We start from the raw sequence: 19,469 nt of genomic DNA, 5'->3' as shown, positions 1-19,469 counted from the left end.
AAGACAATACATAATTACCTTCTACATGTAGATAGTAAAGCAATCAAATATCTACATAGTATTAATTAAGCCGATGCTTGCCTCTGGACAATACACAGGTATCAATAGCTAGTAAGGTGAAAGGCAACTGTCATCAAAGGCGAGACTTCGGATCAGATAAGCAAATATTAATACACATACATACATACATACATACATACATACATGTGCACACTGCATACCTACGTACTTAAGCAAAGTTCCCAAGTTCAACTGCGTGTGTGGTTCGCATTTCGCGATGGGGCTTGGCGGACAGACCAGGTGTTTCCCGATCTGGGAATCTGGCCTAGGCTCGACAAGGGTCTCCTCATAACTTGTTGCCGAATATCCCTGTCCATGCATGTGATGACCAAGTTCCAATCCCCAAACCTGTCCCTTCCTTGAAGTTCCTTCAGTGTTCGATCTCACTTGCTCCCTTTTTTTGCGGGGATCCTTATTTGGTTGTACTGTGTACAGAGCTTTCCCTCGTGTTACCCGGTTCTCGCGGGTCTATGCTAATTAATTAATTGAATTTGTTAATTGAATTTGAACTTCTACACCTTTCACTCCAATGTTCATCAATACATTAAAACAACTAATAACTCTTCAACTTCCCCAAAGCTCCAAGAGCCCTGACTCTTCTTTTATGTGATAGATGTATCAACATCTCCAAAATAATTGCAACTGAGAGGTATTTCGATTGTAAACAAGGTCCAAGGTCAACATTATGCCGGGCTCTTCTCGAATACCCATTAGCTTGCGCGATACCTTCAATACCGTCAAGCGATCTCGCCCAGTGAATCCTCAGCAAATATTTAATCTCGAACTGTATGTTTCTTCATCTTCTAGGCCTATTCCAGTGGCCCCAAGACCTTTATAATCTAGCGTCATAAGAAGAAACAGAAAAAGACAATCATCTAATCAGCCATTCACTATTGTTTAGATTCAAAAATGTGCTCTTTTTCTTCTTTGTCGTACGCATAGTCCGTCGGACGTTCTGGAAACTGAAGGGCCGCGGTATTATCGGCACTATCGTAGAGCTTTACCATGATACTCGACGTGTACTCTATGGGTACTTCCTGCGGGCCCCGGGCATCAGAACCCAAGTTCGGAAACAAGTCACCGAGTCGCTAGCGAAAGTACAGACGAAGATGATTCCCGCCGGCGGGACTCGGTATCTAACCTTGCCGAAAGAGGGTTGGACAGACGAGGCGCTACGAACTGAGCTTGAGGCTTTGGCAAACATGGATCATACCAGATGGGAGGACGGCTACGTATCTGGTGCCGTTTATCATGGTGAGGAGGACCTAATCAAGCTACAGACCGAAGCCTATGGCAAATTCACCGTGTCGAACCCGATACACCCGGATGTCTTCCCCGGCGTGAGGAAAATGGAAGCGGAGGTTGTTGCCATGGTCCTCTCCATGTTCCATGCCCCGCCAAAGGCTGCTGGCGTGTGCACAAGTGGAGGTACCGAGAGCATTCTGATGGCCTGTTACAGTGCGCGGCAAAAGGCATATGCGGAGCGCGGTGTTACGGAACCGGAGATGTGAGCCACCTTGTCTAATAACCCCTCCTTAACATTCATTACTAATACAGCTATGATAGGATTCTCCCAGACACTGCGCACACGGCCTTCCGAAAGGCTGGTGACTACTTCAAGATCAAGATCCACTTGGTACCTTGCCCTGCGCCTGCCTACCAAGTTGATGTGCACCGTGTCTCTCGCCTCATCAACTCTAACACGATCCTCCTGGTTGGATCTGCCCCTAACTTCCCCCATGGCGTTATCGACGACATCTCAACGCTTTCCAAGTTGGCCTTGAAACGTCGCCTACCGCTGCATGTAGATTGCTGTCTTGGCTCCTTCCTGGTCCCCTTCCTCGATAAAGCTGGCTTCGAAACGGAACCGTTCGACTTCCGTCTTAAGGGTGTCACCTCTATCTCCTGCGACACGCACAAGTATGGTTTCGCGCCAAAGGGTAATTCGACAGTCCTCTACCGTTCCGAAGAGTTGCGTACGTATCAATACTTTGTGTCCCCTGATTGGTCCGGCGGCCTGTACGCTTCGCCGGGTATTGCGGGGTCGCGCCCCGGTGCCCTCATTGCAGGATGCTGGACCAGTATGATGCGTGTCGGCGAGGCCGGATACATCGATGCGTGCGTCAAGATCGTGGGCTGCACCAAGAAGATCGCAGACCACGTTGTCAACTCACCAACGCTAGGCGCCGAGCTCGAAATCATTGGACGCCCGCTCGTCTCTGTCGTCGCCTTCACCGCACGTAACTTAGATATCTACGACATCGCTGACGGCATGAACGCCAAGGGCTGGCACCTCAATGCTCTCCAGAACCCGCCCGCCGTGCACGTTGCTGTTACTCTGCCCATTACTAAGGTCTGGGAACGCCTCGTTGCTGATCTGGAAGCAGTCATTGAGGCAGAACGAGAAAAGGAACGGGTTCGCGTTGTTGAGGGTAAGGGACCGAAGGGCAAGGCTTCAGGTGACACAGCTGCATTGTATGGTGTTGCAGGCAGCTTGCCGAATAAAAGTATCGTTGTCGATTTGGCGAATGGATTTTTGGATCTGTTGTACAAGGCATGATCTAATTTGCATAACATACCTAGACTACATAGCGAGAGATGTCACATTCATCCATTGTAAGAAAAAGCAAACATGAGCGGGCTGGAGCCGGAGTGCGTTGCTGATTGCTCGCAACGCGTTTGTTGCCCGTTTGGTAGGGAACAATTTGCATAACCAGCGGGTATGTAATAGTGTATGTTTTAAAGGAAGCCAGGAAGGGGAGAAAGCGGGTAGGAATATTGATTTGGTGATTTGGCTGGCTGGCTGGGTTGTACATATATATAGGGTACTATATAAGGTATTCAAGGTCAAAAAGGGGGGGGAAGTAGGTAGAATCTCTACTACCAAAACATACATTCAACTGCCTACTTAGGTACTCATTGTTCATAAATTGGCCTTTGGAAGAATACATGCAATGTTCATATTGTGATGATTACCATAGTCGCTAATAGGTATCTATTCCGGCTGTACTTCGCACAACGCTCGGTATCGTGCTCTCCCGATACCTGCATGTATAGAAGGGCTTCACGACGTACATACATACCTAACCTAGGCAATATGTATATACCCACCTAATGTATCACGAGATACGAATCCATGATTAAAATGTTAATATACATACATATTATAAAGCAAGGGGGTATTTTAATCAATGTTGAATGCATGTAGTACATATGTATGTAGGTATATTTAGGTGCATGTACCTACTATATAATATATATACAACCCAACATCGAAGAGATGAGAAAAAAAAAAGGAACGGTTGCGTTCGTTCGTTCGTTTCTCCCTCTCTCTCAAAAAAAAATCATATAATGTTTGTTTTGTTATTCAATGCTTTTTTCTCTTTTATACACCCCATGAAACCCGTTAAGATGCTTTGAAGTTAATTCGTTCGTAATGTTTCCGGTAAAAAGCCTGCCTAGGTTTTACCCACACACGCACACGACCCTTTCCTTGATTAACCCTCCCTCCCTTCCCCCCTCCCACGCCGCCGTCCTGCGCCGTTTGAAAAGTTTATGAAACCCAGAAACCCAGAAAAAAAGCAAAAAACAGTTTCTGCAGAGCGTTTGAAGGCGTCTATCTCATCGTTTCGTTAGGAGGGGAGAACGAGGAAGGAGAAAAAAAATGTGATGAATATGCCGCCAGCCACGTGCCTTGGTTCCGTTTTTATGTTTGCCCCCTTCGTCCTGTAGTCCAAAATTCTTGGTCTTATACCCCCATCTCTCTTTCCATTTCCTTTCAACCCCCCCCATGAAGTAGGGGGCAGTAGGCAGAGTTTTGAATAGCAACAAGAAAAGACTAGAGTTCTGCTGCAGCCTCGTCGCGGGTGAAGCGTCCGCTCTCTTGGGTGATCATGGACTCGGCGTCGCCGACCTGCTTACGTTCTGACACCTCTAGGTTCTTAAGCCGCTTCTGCATCATCCTTTTATACGGAAACGTCAATCCTTGGGATGACCACTCCCTCATGACTGCTGATTGCTATTGCAAGGGTTCCGAAGAGCTTGACAGGCGGTTCAGATGAAGGTACACATCTGTTCCATACCTATTTTCGAGGTTAGTATTCCGTTGAATCATCGAATGCAAAAAAGAAGAAGAAAAAAAAAAAGTGTTGCTTACCCTTCCATACTGATCAGTTTTAGGTCGCCACCAAAGTACCGAGCATAGAGTCGCGATATTGGTAGTCCGTAACCGAAGCCAGCCATAGGTGCCTTGAAATCGCTCTTATCGAAGTCAGGATCCAGGCTTGGCGTCCGATCCACGGTTGTATACATGTATGTCCAAACTAGCGGTATAGCACTTCGCGGGATTCCGCCGCCCTCATCGGTAATCTTGATGGTTATGTCTTCCCTTCCTTCGGCAACGATGACCTTGGTTACTGGGAATTCTTGCTTATCTTGCCCATGCGTTTCGACAACGGCTCGTAACGAATTCTTCAAGGTTTCAAACAGCATATGCGACAAATGGCCTGGAACATACATGAAAGTGAGGTCGGGATTGCAAACTAGTTGAATTTTCGGCGCTTCAAAAAGCCCATAATGATCCTCACAGACAAAGCGGGCGTTTTCGATGGCCTCTTGCGCTAGATCGCGCACGTTGGTCTTGGTGCAGATGATACCGACGTAGGTGGGATCTCGATGATGGCTCTGATCGGTCAGAGCGATATGTTGCCCTATAAGCATACGGATGCCTATGCGCGACATGTAAAAACGGTCCAGAAAAGATTGGATGTTATTGTCAATTTGCATCCGTTGTCTTTTTCGCTTGTATTCTAGGATGCCCTGGGCCATGGTCGTGACAACGCCATCGTGCCTCCTCTTGATCTTATGCAACGTTTGAGCGAACCTCGAGTTATATGCCTGGAGCTCCGGCGGCCAGTCGCCGCTGTCGTCTACCATGGCAAAGTACCTCCTTGCGGCCTGGTACTTCTTGCCATTGCCTAAGCCGATCTGCGTGGGCGGCGCTGAGGCATACTGACCTTCGCGGATGCTGGGATTGGGCGTGGCCTCGGAGAGCATAGTAGAAGTCTTGCTGTTGTGGAACCTTCCTGGGTTTAATAATCGATCGCGTACATCTCTCGACAGCTCGGGTCGTCCTAGGTTAATGATCTCCTATTATCACATGTTAGATGACTCACACTAGAGGCATTGTTGATGTGAGTCAAGAACATTTGAATACGAACCTCGAACGACTGCGCATACCAATCCTGGACTCTTTTTACCGATGGCATATCGCTAAGTCCATCAGGTAAGCTTGTAAGCTCCTGTACTCGGTGCGCAAGGCGAATTGGTAGCTCTTCGGCAAGGAATTGGGAGGCGCGAAAAAGGGTTCCTGGACGAGAGGGAAGTGGGATTAGCATTGCGATAATTACGATTTAAAGTATATACTATACATACCTGTTGATGGCCTCTCGCCAAATTGGACCATTTGTCTTAAACTGACTCCAGTAGCAGGAAAGTTGGAGTAATGGCGGATGGTATCCATCAACCTCTCGGATGCCTTCCACGACATATTGGACGGGTCCGTCTAGAGACGGGGTGAACAAACAAGAGTTCAGGGGTGGAAGGGATAATCTCAGGTAGGAGAAAGAGAGATCTGGTCCATGAGATCCGAATTGAATAATGCTAGGTATGTAGAGTGAGCAATGAGCAGTGAGCAGTGAGCAGTGAGCAATAGCACGAGACTTGAGACTTGAGATCTGAGGTTTTGAGGGTTGAGGGTAGAATCGGAGGTCGTAAGACTACTGTAGAAACTAAAAGTTGAAGACTAGGACCACCCCGCGGGAATTAGTGCAGAATGACGCTTGTTAGCAGGGGACCTATCTGCATCTAAAATGCCGAGGCTCTTAAGAGAAGTTGATTAAGACTCCAGTACACAGATCAGTACATAATTATGTACATAGAATTGTAGGTATTGTATGTACCTGTATCCGGTAACGCGGCGCAAGCTGGATATTCCCGGATTTTACCTTAGGCACCTACATATACATATAGTTATATGTACGTAAGTAACTTGAAGCCAAAATAAAATAAATTAAATAAAATGTTCCTTATTCCATAGAGACTTGGATAAGTACCTAGTTAAAGGAGTAGGTACTGCACAGTCTGTACTAAAAGATATTGTATCAAATTGTCAGTACATACATATGTATTGATGCATTGAACATTGACATTCAATGTTGTATGTACATCTTCTACCCTAGCTCCATTTCGAAAGCCGTCATTGGCTTCTTTTTGTTTGGGTTATGGGGGCGCGGAGAAGGGGAAAGTTACACAGCTTTTCGCCAGCTGTTTCTTCACTGGTAAATTTACCGAAACGATAAAAGTCCAGCCGAGGAGTCTCCTTTCACCCATGAGTGCTCTCGACAGGGCTTGACAGCTGGCTTACCTAGGTCCTAGGGTACAGTAGGGTATGTCCATTGTTTGTGTTTCCCCCCATATTTTCTGCCACCGGCACTTCCTTCAAGGTTCAAATGCTCCCTTAATAATAATTGTTCCAAAAAGTCTCCATTCTTAAACATTATTTCCTATGTATTATATTAACACGCATCTTCTTATAAGTGTCTGGCTCTATTTATGCATCTAAGAAAGCGGGTACTCCACGAATCGAATCTAGCCCTTTTCTAATCTTCAATGTTCGTTTCTAACTACCTAACTAGCATTTTCAGTCGTTTTCGAGATTCAAATGCCCAGTACCTTTCTATAGCTTAGGTACCTAAATTACCCTACCTACTACCTAACGGTCCTAACCTACCTAGTAGTAGGCTACCTAATACATATCCATACACAGATGTGTTGGCGTCAATACCTGCCTGCTATGTATAGGTAGGGCTGCTAGGTAGTACAGTTCGCAACTCCATCAACCTTTATCTCGTAATCGTCGATCGACATAGCCCACGATACCTAGTAGTATATGCTCGAAATACCCGACTATACCCATATTCACCTAGTTCTCGGGATACACGACCAGAGCCCCAAATACCTGCAACTACAGCTTTACAGCTACACGACTACACCAATACCTACAAATCTACAATTGCTGCCAAGTCACAGCCTCAGGCCACGCACGGATGTAGTCGGCTTCTCTCTTTTCAGTCTCTAGGAATTCAAGCTACCTGGTAGGTTACTTGGGTATGTAGGTAGCCACACTCCATGTGTCATCTAATAAAACCAATACACCGATCAGGCACCTCTTCATTATTGAAATCCACATACCTAACCACGTTCATTCCAGGGCATGCATCAAACCCCATCCAAGTTCGGAACTTGTTTGATCCTTGTAGCTACAGAGCTCGAGCCCGAGCTGTTTTCTGCCTCAACTATTTTTCTTTACCCTTATGCCAGAAACAGATTCGGATGCAGACCCAGACTCGGACAGAGACCCGAATAAACCGGCGCCGCAGAGACCGAAGAGACCGCAAACACCGCAAACACCGCCTTGGAATGCTAGGCTAGAACCTCACACTGGGTATTCACACTATGATGCGGCTACTCCTAGATCATCACCTCCAGCCTCGCCATCCATGAGTCTCTTTTCTTTGGGCATGTCCCCATTCTCACCGATGCGTCGCCAATTTTCATCGCCTCTTGTCAGATCATCGTCTCCTCTACATCCACCGGACGTCGACCTGATTAAAGAGGAGGGTATTGTGCAGGATAGCAAGGATGTTCTCGTGCAAAGACTAAATGACCTTGCTGCCCAGTTAAGCCAGCAAGAGGACCTTAGGGAGGACAACGTCAATAGTCTCCACGCCAAAGTGGACGAAATGGAGAAGTCTTTATCCACAAGAAGCCTTCTGCCCCAACGGAGACCACCGAGATCTAGGCCTGCTACTAGCACTGGTGGTGAACGGGACCCCTTTTGGGGGTCGCTGACACCGGGGCGAGTGATTCCTAGGATGTCGAACCTATTGATGCCTACACAAAAGTCTGCTTCGACCCAGACCACCAAAGAGAGCCCCACCGAATCCGGGGCGGAGGCGGCTGGCAAGAAGCGGATATCGACAGCAGAGGTCGGCCGGATTGCTGCGGAAGCACAGAAGTTGCAAAAAGAATTAGAGGCCGTGACCTCGAGTCTACGAGCTCGACAAGAAGAGACGGATGTAAGACTATCCCCACTCACCTGCGCTACGACAACTCTGCTAACAACTGTATAGCATATCCACGAGTTACTTATTATGCGTGCAGAACGCGCCGCCCAGAGAATTATACATCTCGAAAAGCGGATCAAGGAACTGTAAGTTTCGCCAAAACACCCTGGTCAGGGGATTGAAAGGGTTGCTAACAATGAAGGGAAAAGGGAAATCGAACGGAACGAGGGCGAGATGGAAATGCTCAATCTACAGATCCAGCTCAAGGCGATTGAAGTCCAATGCCTAAGTTACGTGCCGAAGGATGCCGATGAAGATTTACGGGAAAGCATCTCAGCATGGAAAACGGAATGGTCGGCCTTGAAGCGAAAAAGAGCACGGAGGAAAGGTGGGAGCGAAGATTCTGGAAGTCCTGGAACCCAGATCAGACAGCAAAGGGAATATCTAAGCTGAACAGGTCCGGCAGGGTAGAAATTGCCCTGCCTACTGGGTATGCATCGTTGTCCGTGGTGGTATGTGAGTATTTTTTTGGCGGTCTGTTCTACATGTTTTGCCCGGAAAGGGAAACAACAATGACGATCATACGCCTGCCTCGTCAGCTCGTTTACCGGCCAGGGCGTTTATGTGCTACCAGAGCAACCAGTAACATGCAGTATCTCCCCTATGACAATAAAGATGAGGCTTATCGGTAGGCCTATGAATCTTCATTATCATGAGGTAGGACGTAGTTGCTAATACGGCCACAACTTGGTAGAGATAGGACTAGTTGGAACTTGGGTGAGATAGAGTGATCTCTCATCTGCATAATACATAGATAACATCTAATCACCTACCACACTTGAGGTCTAAATGCTACTCATGCCACCTCCCTTTCCCCTCTTCAGCAGTTGAGGGAAAGGGGCTGGCTCAAGTTGCGTCATTCATGCAACATTTGGAGGTCTTGGCTAATCAATCCCCGGTCTTCCACATGACCTCCTTCAGCCCTTTTCCTTCACAGTGTTCACACACTCTACCAGTAGACTACCACCAACATAATACATACCTATTTAGTCTATTTAGTTAGGTAGGTTAGGTGTCTTACATGCGGAGCGACGTGACAGCCCAGCCGCAAGGCTTTGTGCAAGTACCAGGTACATTACATTGTAACAATACCTAGCTACATATGTATGTACATCTGGGCTTCTTGGAAGACGGCAGCCTTACATTGAAATGACGGCTAGCTATCTGTAGAAATACGTATGTGAGTACCGACAAGACGGCTTCTTTTAGCTTCTTTAGACTACACATGCTAATTCTTTAATACTACAGTATAGTCCATGCCCAGCCGTATCAGCCGTATTGGCATCTCGATCCTGTCACTTTAAAGTTATGTGGGTTATACGGGATCTTCCAATGGTAACATGGGGAATGCGGACGCCATTGTGCTAGCTCGAATCCTTTAGCACCCGTCCAGGGTAGCTTCGAAGGATTCGAACCCTTCAATGTTCCCATGTATCTGTTGTAACTGGTGTAACTGTTATATCCAGGTCTATACTTAGGCTGTCATGTACCAACGACCATTCTGCCAGACACGCCGGCTTTGGTCCTCGACACCCGTCACTACAGGCATCAGACAACAAACAGCCTCTACATATCATATACTTCGTCCTAGTAGGACCATTGTATGAAAATGTATGTACCTATGTAGGTACAAGACATACCTACTCTAGTACCTACTAACCTACGCCATTGTCTCTTCATATTACCGCTATGAGCTAGTTGGTAAAGTTTAGAAAGTGAGAGGAGGGATGATGATTACTATACTTATTGAAGCTAATAGCCCGGGTATCCCCTGTTGTCGTCGACAGGGTCAGCTACGGAACATGACGTCGTCATACCATGAGGGAATCCTTCTGGCATCTCTTCGACCAACGAGGCTCTGGAATACTGTTACGGTCCTACTTCAAAACCCGTCCGATTCATGTATAATCTTGCGTCCTTGCGTCCTTGCGTCTTACACACCACTGATATGCAGGCCTTTTCATATAACCCACCGAGAGTGGCTGCTTCTTGATATGGTGGCCTGGGTGCATGCAGCTTCTCATTAAGAAGACCCCTGGTATTACATTACATCCAGCCGAACAATATAATAAGCCTTCTCCTATCCAAAAAGAAAATTTTTACATTAGTCCCCTTTTCCAATCCTGCAATGCTCTGCTCCCTTGATATTTCCTTGTAACGTATTCGGAATAAAGGTAAAGTTTCTTAATTGCTAAGAAAAGGATACCAGGTCAACCCCTTACCCAGTGACGAACAGCACATTATTATGGCCTCTAATCCTCAAGACGCGCCCGCGGGAGGAACGTCGGGGGATAATTCGGAGAAAGCCCAACTGCGCAAGCATTCGGACAATGATGTGTCCCGGGCGGAAATTGAGCATAGCTCGAGTAAAGATAAAATATCCAACGATGATGAGTACAGGCGGCGCTTAGAGGCGTCAGCCAAGCTAGAAAATCCGCTTGCCGGCCTCACTCCAGAACAGCTGAGCCATATGGGCGAGGAGTTCTGCGCGAAGCATGGCATCACTGAAGAAGAAGATATCAGGGCTTTCCGTCTCGGTGCTATGATCTCTGGTAACATGAATCAATTCACCTCCATCGACGAGCTCACTGATCGTGAGCGCAATGTGCTCGATAGGGAGATTACGCATAAATGGTCCAACCCGATGATGCTCTATGCCGTGGTCGTCGTCTGCTCGCTCTGTGCTGCCGTTCAAGGCAAGTCTGCCTATATCATATAGCCGTCATTGACGCTGTGCCTGCGCCTCCGTATATTCGTCACTGACAATACAACAGGTATGGACGAGACGGTCGTGAACGGCGCTCAATCTATATACAGGGTTGACTTCAGCATCGATTCCGGGTCTCAGCGAGGTCGGTCATCAGTACTAACGAAACGTCTCACGCCATACTAATTTATGTGTACGAATAGATGCATGGCTTCTTGGTTTAGTCAATGGTAAACTCACTTTCATTGCCCGCCACAGACACATTACTGATGCTTATATTCATTTAGCTGCGCCTTATATATGTTGCGCCTTCGTCGGCTGCTGGCTCACCGAGCCGATGAACAAGGTATTCGGCCGCCGCGGGACTGTATTCGTGGCTTGCCTGATATCTGCTCTCGCATGCTTCTGGCAGGCTTTCACAAACACTTGGTGGCATATGTTCATTGCTCGTTTCGCTCTTGGGCTCGGTATTGGTCCTAAATCGGCTACAACTCGTCAGTCAACTACCTATCCCCCAATCTAAACCACAGCAGATAAGTGGCAGAAAGAAAGCTTGAAAAGACTAACGGCTTCCAGCTATCTTTGCTGCCGAGTGTAGCCCCCCGAAGTTGAGAGGAGCTTTGGTTATGCAATGGCAGATGTGGACTGCTTTTGGTATCATGCTTGGATACGTAATGGACCTGGCCTTCTTCGGAGTTCCTAATCTATCCGGCATCATAGGCCTCAACTGGCGTTTGATGATGGGATCTGCACTGATTCCTGCTGTCATCGTCTGTGCCATCGTGTACTTTACCCCCGAGGTTTGTGATAAAAGCCCCCTATAATCATGCTAAGATATGCGAGCACTAATGGAATACAGTCGCCTCGATGGTACCTCACCAAGAACAGGCACATGGACGCATACAAGGCAATTTGTCAGCTCCGGTTCGAAAAGGTTCAAGCGGCGAGAGACCTGTTCTACATGGACACTCTCCTCCAGGTCGAGAAAGAGACCATGAACATAGGCCAGAGCAAAATCAAGGAGTTCTTGACCATCCGCCGTAACCGCAATGCCATGGTCGCTTCGGAAATCGTCATGTTCCTGCAGCAGTTCTGTGGAGTCAACGCGATTGCTTACTTTTCCACTCGTAAGAAATTTAATTTGCCCTCTATCATATTCATATTCATATTCATATTCATATGAATGAAATATGAAATATGTATTCTAACTTTAGGTATTCTAGAAATCTTCGTCGACAGCGGTTTCTCCATCCAGATAGCCCTGGTGGCATCGCTTGGGTTCGGCATCGTCAACTTCCTGTTCGCCCTTCCCGCGTTCTACACCATCGACACCTTTGGTCGGCGCAATCTCCTCCTTACCACTTTCCCCGTAAGCCTAATCGATGATTTCTTTTTGGTACTTACCCAAAATAAAGATGATACCTTAGCTGACTTGTTGGTTGCTTTTTTTTCTTTTTGCTCATAGCTGATGGCCATATTCTTGTTCTTTACTGGCTTCAGTTTTTACATTCCAGAAGACAGCACTGCTCATGTTGCTTGTATAGCCTTGGGGATATACTTGTTCGGCGTGGTCTATTCCCCTGGTGAAGGGGTAAGTACAAACATCTCTATCTCCATCGGCCGTTGGCATTGATCTTGATCTGGGTTTCCGTGCTAATAATATTCTTCTTATCCAATTCATTAGCCCGTACCGTTTACGTACAGCGCCGAGGCATATCCCCTGTACATCCGTCCGATCGGGATGTCGCTAGCAACAGCAACGACCTGGTTCTTCAACGCCATCATCTCGCTCACCTGGCCGTCGCTGGTGCAGGCCTGGACGACGGCGGGGGCCTTCTCGTGGTACGCGGCCTGGAACGTGGCCGGCTTCTTCCTCGTGCTCTTCTTCGTGCCCGAGACCAAGGAGAAGACGCTCGAGGAGCTCGACGCCGTCTTCAGCGTCCCGCTCCGCACCTTCGCCCGCTACGGCGCCGCCCAGTTCCTCTACTTCTGGGCCCACTACGTCTTCCGCCGCGACGTCCCCGCCCCCAAGGTCCCCTCCGCCAGCGCCGCCGTCGAGTACTCGGAACACCGGTTCTCGCAGGAGAAGACGCACGATGCGACCGCGCGTGTGTAGATAAGGTGGCAGGCAGGCAGGCAGGAAAATATATATAATTTCCTCACCCTAGGTATAAAGAGTTGGGGTACTCTTTACATTCATTTTCTTTCGCCTTTTATTCTTTTATTATCACTTATTAGGTACTTGCCTATATTCTATACATTCTTTAATCTACCCAACCTACCTACCTCTCTACGAGCTAGGTAGCTGTTTGTCTCTCATTTCTACAATCCTGTAACTATATGTCGCGGATACCCATTTTTTGGAATTACGGTTATGGAAAGGAAAACGTGCCTATGGTTATGCATACCTGCTCTACAGAGTATAGGCATGTACTAGGTAGGTAGGTAGCTAGCTGCTAGACACGATAATGTTTTGGAATTCCTATTACCCTTGATCAATTACGTACAATACTAAATTACCATATATTAGCTAGCCTAGTATCGACTCTCTACTCCCCCACCCCCTTTCCCCCTTTCCCCCTTTCCCCCTTTCCCCCTTTCCCCCTTTCCCCCTTTCCCCCTTTCTGTCTTTCAAACTTTCCAAACTATTTCCAACCTTTCCTCTCTTCCAGCCATCGCGCTTATCTCATCTTATCCCATCCAAATAATATAGGCCCAGCACTTAGATTAGGTAGGTACTACTAATATAAACGAAAGAAGTGAGTAATAACTGTTTCCAAATATCTGAAACAAGAAGAAAAAGGAGAAAAAGAGAGAAAGAAAAATGATAAGGAAACAAGGGAAAGGAAGTCAAAAGTACAACATGGCAATTTACTAACTAGGTACCCATCAATTCAATACCCCGAATGGTGACGATGATGATGTCTATGTCCCCCACTCTTGTGATGTGGAGACGAAGTCGAAGGCGACGTAAAGCGCAATGCCTCCTCCCAAGTCGGTCTTCGGGCACCGCCGTTATCATTACTGTTACTGTTATCGTTTTTGTTGTTGTTGTAGTTGCTGTCGATGTTTTTGTCATCGACGGTGCTGTGCCGTCGGTGGTGGTGATGGCTACTACCACCACCACCACTGCCACTGTCGTGACTATGACTATAGCCATGACCATGGCTATGACGGGAGTGGGAGTGGTGCTTCTCCCCTGTGTTGGGCCTTTTACTACTATTACCATTGCCATTGTTGTTGCTACCGCTGTTACTGCTACTGTGGCTGTGCCTGCGGCTATTATGGCTGCTATTGTCCAACAGCTGCCGACCCGTATCCGGATCAGCTCGAACCGTAGACGAAGAAGATGAAGATGAACCGCCGCCGCTGTGGTGTCTGTCTCCCGCGTACATTGAGAGTCTCTTTGCCGTCCCACCTGTCGCAGGCGGTGGTGGTAGATACCCCACGGGCTTGGCATATGCCGTGGTGCTCACGTCGGGCGCCGAGGCCCGGTATGCTTTTGACGGCGGCGGGCTTTGCGCGCGTCTGTACGTGGTCCCAGTGGTGGTGTGGTAGTAAGAAGATGAGCGCGGTGGGTGTGGCGTGCGCGTCATCGTTGTTGTCATCGTTAGCGGGCCTGCTATTTGGGAAGTCCTTGGTGATGTAGAAGGAGGGGTGGTGGACGACGTCGACGTCATAGTGGTAGTAGTAGGAGGCACGGGCCGGTAAGTATCCTGTTGGGATTTTTCTATGCGGTGGATCCGTGCCCGTTCGCTGTCGTGGTCGTAGTCACTGTGACGGCTGTCCTCGGTAGAAGAAGTGGCGCCCGTCTGGTCTCCCGTGGTTATAGTCTTTAGGATCCCAGGGGGCATGTACCGACTCCGTGCTTTGCTCGTCTCTGGGCTGGCTAGCAGCGTGTACCCCCTTTCCCTCGCGTATGATTCGAGAGGGGCACAGTGGCGTATCGACGGTGGAGGGGCTTGCTTGTCAGAGTTTGCAGAGAGAGGAGATGGCAGAGGCGGCGCCATGATTGCTAAGGGTAGCCTCGGGGTGGACGGTTCCGTTAGCCCAAGGTCGTATATCAGGTCGTCAAACGCGGCACCCAGAATCTTCCTAGACTTGGCGTCGTGCTTGACGGGGAACTGGCTACGAATCAGCTGCCGGGGTAGTTTCTGGGATTGGCTTTCAGTGTCAGCAAAGAGCTGGACGTCCGCCACAATCTTGTCAAGGCGGCGAAATTCCTCGTCCGGATGTGCCAGAATGCAGGTGGTGAGGTAGTGTGCGAACCCCACAGGCGTCAAGGCGGGGATCCGCGGACGAGAATATGCGTCGAGTGGTATCAGATGATACTGGCAGTCTAGATCGGTGAAGAAGTCGGCGATGCGGTCGTGGACGTCTTTGGCTCGAGAGTTGAAGATCTCTGCAGACATATGATCGGATATTAGTAAAAAAATACTATGCAATCGCTATAAGCGGATCCGTATAGGGGTAGAAGAAGAGAAGGGGGCGGGAGGGTAGGTAGCGGAGAGGACTGGCATGTCATTTGTTATTCAATCAAAACTTACCTACGAATGGATAGATCTCGGCATCTAGCCGGTATCTTGAGTACAGCACGCTGAGCTTCTCTGGCGTGACGACAAGGGCGCTGCTGCTAGGTGCAAAGTCGTCGATCTGTGACCTCATCACACGTCAGCTATTGGCATATATATACTAGGTAGATACCATTTCATTTCATAGATCACATACGACATGCTTGGCTAGCCCTCTTAGAAACTGTCCATTCCGGGGGGTAGCGTATCCGGTCTCGTCGAACAGAAGCCCCCATTCAACTGCCGACGTAATAGGAGCACTGAATCGCCTAGAGATGGCAGGCCGCTTCGCGAGAGGAGGAGCGCGGTCACTAAAACGAACGCTTGGCCTTGATACTTCCGGCGCTATTGTACTAGTGGAGCTTAAGGGAGACCCAGAGGAAGAACTGCTAACGATAGAACTTGCTGCAGATGAAGAAGTAGCCGAGCCAGAGGCACTTGATGATGAGTCCGAAACGGTGTCCGGTTGTTGCTTCTTGGTTGCTTAAGACTTTTTGTTAGCGTGTGTGGGATACCTTCAAATGAGTCTTACATTCGTCCCTCTCTACCTCAAGAGCTTCTTCCATGGTTTTAGTAGAGCTTTCATCCGCTGAAGGCCATAGTCGAGATCGAGGTGTTGGTTCAGAAACATTCAGATCCCAATGGACAGATGGGTTAGACGGGCGAGCATCGCTTCCGTACGAAGATTGAGAAATATCGTTTTCCCCGAGGTTGACCTGTGTTGAATCTTCAGAACGTTGAAGGTCTGCTTCATGAACACCAAGAGCCTCGATATGCATTTTATAGACTTTGTCTACCTTCTCGAATGAAGATGGTTTCAGTCGTAATATACTAAGAATAAAAAAAAGCCTACTACTAAATACCGGGTGCTAAAACGTGTCGATATAAAAGCGAATGTCCGAGAAGTTGATCTAGACATATATCCCCAACAAGTTAGAGCCCAACTTCCAAGACATCTGTACCCAAAACTTCAGCACCACCCGGGTAGTCGCAGTAAGATATTCTCGTCCTGACAGAAGCCGGGCGATGGAGTAACATCTCGTAAGGAGGGCCATCCCTGTTATAGAGGCATCGAGGCTCGGGGCAAAGCTGCCTGTTACGCACAACATGTAGTCGGTGCTACACCTTCGGAAAGAATACAGCAGTCTTGTATAGTTGATCACCTCCTTCAAATGGACGCGGATGTCATCGAGGCGATCCGGTGGAAACTATTTGACGAAAGATGTTAGTGAGTCTCGGAAGGCTGCGTTGTTTAGCTTAGTTGAATCGAAGATAATACACCATCATGTCGTCACCAAATAGGCAAATGAGTTACATTATGAATCTATTACCCTCGGGGCAGAAATCGCCTAGGTATCTATCTACCACTTATCTCGAGGATTCATCTTTTTAGCTGCGTATTCCATGCCACCTCTGAATGGCTGGCAACTTAGGAGGATTTCTAGTATGTCTACATGGGACAACCCACCCAGTAAGCTAGCTGTCAGACATGTGCGACATAACTCTTTGGTTTCTCCTAACCTCAATGTTGCGGCTCACGAGGCCTGAATAATCAGATCCTCATCATCTTAGCAGAAAGGCCCACTTAGAAGTCATCATCTGAGCTCCAATTTGGGTCCCTGATGACAGGACGATCTTCTGAATAAGCGGCGTACTCTGGCTCGGCTAGAAATACCTTACGGGTGTCCTACAAACATTTTAGTTTTGCCCATTATTGGGGATAGAATATTGTGGGATTTCATACCCCTTTGTACCATTTGGAACGTCCGTATGATATGGTTCCTCGAGATCCGATCTGAGTCTTGGGCGTGATATTAGGCCCGACCTGAACAGCCTCTGTGCTGCGAAGGTTGACATGAGACGGATCATCAAGAGAGCTGTCGTGGTTATAATTGCCATTAGAACTATTGTGGCTGCTAGAAGAACCTTCTTGGGTATGATCACGTGAATCGTGCTGATGATTTTGGCCATCAGGCATCTCCCAGCCGTAAAGACTGTAAAAATTGGTCGATTGCTGCTCCGCTGGGGAACTCGGGGGTATAACCTGGACAGAGCTTAGATTTATCCCTTCCACAACCGGCTAGATTTTCGTCAGATCAGCGTGGTGAATTGCGATAGGGGGTAGCCGTACATCACCATCAGTATCACCACCACCGCGATTATCATCGTCATCATCATCACTGTTGAAATTGGCGCCTTGCAATAACCACAGCCCATCCCCGGACAAAGAAGAAGAACCGGTTTCATGAGTACCGTTGCTGTGTTGGTTGTTTATGTACTGCTGGCTTTCTTGCACAGGAACTGAACCATGTTCGTCCATGTCTTCCTCAGAACCGTCATCAGTGATGGCCTCGGAAATCGCATGACAGATTCGCGCGCCGCCTGGGGGAACGATTGGAGCATCCTTGCCATCGCTATACCGAGTCTTCCAGTCAGTGCACACAATACACCACTTAAGCTAATGGTTAGCAAAGTACATAGGTAAAGGCGGCAATAACATAATATAGCTTACAGGCTCGAGCTCATTGCGTTGGATCTTGCTAAAATGCATTTTCAACTTGATTTTGTCACAAGGGCCATGGCATTTGATTTCACGCTGCTCAGATCGCGCATGATCTTTACAAATCAATCCGATGCCTTGCTTGTGCTTAACCCACTTGGAGATTTGGTTTTGGGAGAACTTGTCAATGGGGAGCAAAGCACCGTCGACAAGACACTCGAACCTGTCAGTGGAAACATTAGTAAGCTGCGAATGGAATCAATCAGTCAATCAGTCAGCCACTTACTCTTTCGGAAGAGTTTTCACATGACTGCTTTGTTTGTTAGCTTATGAAGGAGTCAGACCTAACTTGGTATAAATGAAGCTTACCGCCGTTGAGAGCGAACCACCAACTGATGCGAAGACATCTTGCCAGATTGAATAGTATATATTATGAGATATCAAGAGAAGATATCATATATATACCGGGGTTCACAATTAGTGATAACCTGTTGAAGGCGTAAGTTGATCTGATTATCGGGGAAGACTAATGAGATAAGACCCGAGCATGAATGCTGAGACACCACCAGGAGAACTAAAGATGAGGAGGGCAACTGATAAAATGAGTTGAGTGTCTGCAAACGTACCTTAGTATTCCATGGCCGGATGGGTTAATGCTACCTAGTAGGTAATTAAACGTAGAAAAGAAGAAGGGGTGGAGAGAGGTTCAGTGTTCTGAAGGCGTCGTCAAAAAGATGTAGCGTCTGGTATGTGTGGGGAGGAGGAGGTGGAGTGTAGAGTGTAGAAAGTAAACTTTGAAGTTTCAAGATTCTCCAATGTTGTCTTCGACGTGGTGAAATGTTTGTTCCATGTAGAAGGGAGATTAAGGGAAAATCTAAAAAAGAAGGACGCATGAGTCTGGTGGGTGGCTGTTTTAATCTTGTATGGTACCTGCCTGCAATCCTCTTCTTTGTTAAAGAGATGAGATATGAGAAGTCATGTCAAGGAAGGAGCTTACCTGTGTTGTGAAGATCGATGGTGGAATATGGAAGTTGCTACTGGTAATTTAACAAAGTTTGTTCAACTTGTTGTTATAAAGGTACCTATCGAGGCTGCTCCTTCCACGTCTTGATCAATGATGTGTTCAAGATAGGGGTATGTGTCATGATGTACCCACCAACTAAAGTACACGATGCATAGTAGCAGTGCCACATACCTACTACTAAGCAATGTATGTACTAGATAGTATCAACCATCTCAAGTATCTGGTTACCTATTGCAAGACACTCTCACAGAATATGATTATAGGTACCTTATATCATCTTTGAATGACCGTCTGGTATTATTGATCATCCCCAGGTGCAGGTAACGTGAAATCTAGCGATCAATTCCAGGGTTAGCAATATTCGCTACCTACCTAGGTACTATCACATCTTGAGAATGGAAATTTCTATTGAACACGATTA

At 47.5% G+C, this 19,469-nt stretch overlaps 7 protein-coding genes across 7 annotated transcripts; 4 read left to right on the top strand and 3 right to left on the bottom strand.

Annotated features, from left to right (window-relative positions):
• Positions 1-417: 417 nt before the first annotated feature.
• Positions 418-2,990, top strand: GGS25DRAFT_481000 (PLP-dependent transferase). Its single transcript, XM_049260131.1, has 3 exons — positions 418-846; positions 962-1,567; positions 1,627-2,990. Exons 1-3 carry the CDS (start codon positions 746-748, stop codon positions 2,618-2,620), a joined length of 1,701 nt encoding a protein of 566 aa, XP_049118777.1. The 5' UTR covers positions 418-745; the 3' UTR covers positions 2,621-2,990.
• Positions 2,991-3,230: 240 nt separating this feature from the next.
• GGS25DRAFT_480997 (uncharacterized protein) lies at positions 3,231-3,655 on the top strand. The gene has a single exon (XM_049260130.1). It carries the CDS (start codon positions 3,259-3,261, stop codon positions 3,478-3,480), a length of 222 nt encoding a protein of 73 aa, XP_049118776.1. The 5' UTR covers positions 3,231-3,258; the 3' UTR covers positions 3,481-3,655.
• A 310-nt stretch (positions 3,656-3,965) lies between these two features.
• GGS25DRAFT_177801 (mitochondrial branched-chain alpha-ketoacid dehydrogenase kinase-domain-containing protein) lies at positions 3,966-5,947 on the bottom strand. The gene is made up of 4 exons (XM_049256606.1): positions 5,494-5,947; positions 5,280-5,428; positions 4,217-5,208; positions 3,966-4,142 (listed from the first exon to the last, which is right to left on the bottom strand). Exons 1-4 carry the CDS (start codon positions 5,606-5,608, stop codon positions 4,079-4,081), a joined length of 1,320 nt encoding a protein of 439 aa, XP_049118775.1. The 5' UTR covers positions 5,609-5,947; the 3' UTR covers positions 3,966-4,078.
• A 952-nt stretch (positions 5,948-6,899) lies between these two features.
• On the top strand, positions 6,900-9,137 carry GGS25DRAFT_177743 (uncharacterized protein). Its single transcript, XM_049256605.1, has 4 exons — positions 6,900-7,227; positions 7,386-8,198; positions 8,253-8,332; positions 8,396-9,137. The coding sequence occupies exons 2-4, from the start codon at positions 7,434-7,436 to the stop codon at positions 8,637-8,639; spliced, it is 1,089 nt and encodes a 362-aa protein (XP_049118774.1). The 5' UTR covers positions 6,900-7,227; positions 7,386-7,433; the 3' UTR covers positions 8,640-9,137.
• Positions 9,138-10,084: 947 nt separating this feature from the next.
• GGS25DRAFT_177293 (uncharacterized protein) lies at positions 10,085-13,516 on the top strand. Its single transcript, XM_049256603.1, has 9 exons — positions 10,085-10,942; positions 11,021-11,098; positions 11,178-11,183; positions 11,241-11,447; positions 11,530-11,753; positions 11,813-12,080; positions 12,177-12,322; positions 12,419-12,544; positions 12,638-13,516. The coding sequence occupies exons 1-9, from the start codon at positions 10,492-10,494 to the stop codon at positions 13,067-13,069; spliced, it is 1,938 nt and encodes a 645-aa protein (XP_049118773.1). The 5' UTR covers positions 10,085-10,491; the 3' UTR covers positions 13,070-13,516.
• A 331-nt stretch (positions 13,517-13,847) lies between these two features.
• On the bottom strand, positions 13,848-16,303 carry GGS25DRAFT_519301 (uncharacterized protein; the record flags this gene model as incomplete). Its single annotated transcript, XM_049263683.1, has 4 exons — positions 13,848-15,355; positions 15,501-15,606; positions 15,682-16,007; positions 16,057-16,303. The coding sequence occupies 4 exons, from the start codon at positions 16,301-16,303 to the stop codon at positions 13,848-13,850; spliced, it is 2,187 nt and encodes a 728-aa protein (XP_049118772.1).
• A 787-nt stretch (positions 16,304-17,090) lies between these two features.
• Positions 17,091-19,050, bottom strand: GGS25DRAFT_177452 (uncharacterized protein). Its single transcript, XM_049256604.1, has 8 exons — positions 19,022-19,050; positions 18,651-18,968; positions 18,394-18,512; positions 18,311-18,334; positions 18,037-18,247; positions 17,656-17,976; positions 17,269-17,604; positions 17,091-17,211 (listed from the first exon to the last, which is right to left on the bottom strand). The coding sequence occupies exons 3-8, from the start codon at positions 18,429-18,431 to the stop codon at positions 17,110-17,112; spliced, it is 1,032 nt and encodes a 343-aa protein (XP_049118771.1). The 5' UTR covers positions 18,432-18,512; positions 18,651-18,968; positions 19,022-19,050; the 3' UTR covers positions 17,091-17,109.
• Positions 19,051-19,469: the final 419 nt, after the last annotated feature.

Source organism: Hypoxylon fragiforme (genome assembly GCF_022984875.1).
Source record: "Hypoxylon fragiforme strain CBS 206.31 chromosome Unknown GGS25scaffold_3, whole genome shotgun sequence".
NCBI classification, from domain to species: domain Eukaryota; kingdom Fungi; phylum Ascomycota; class Sordariomycetes; order Xylariales; family Hypoxylaceae; genus Hypoxylon; species Hypoxylon fragiforme.
The sequence above is the reverse complement of the archived record's forward strand: the minus strand, read 5'-3'. Positions and strand labels throughout refer to the sequence as shown.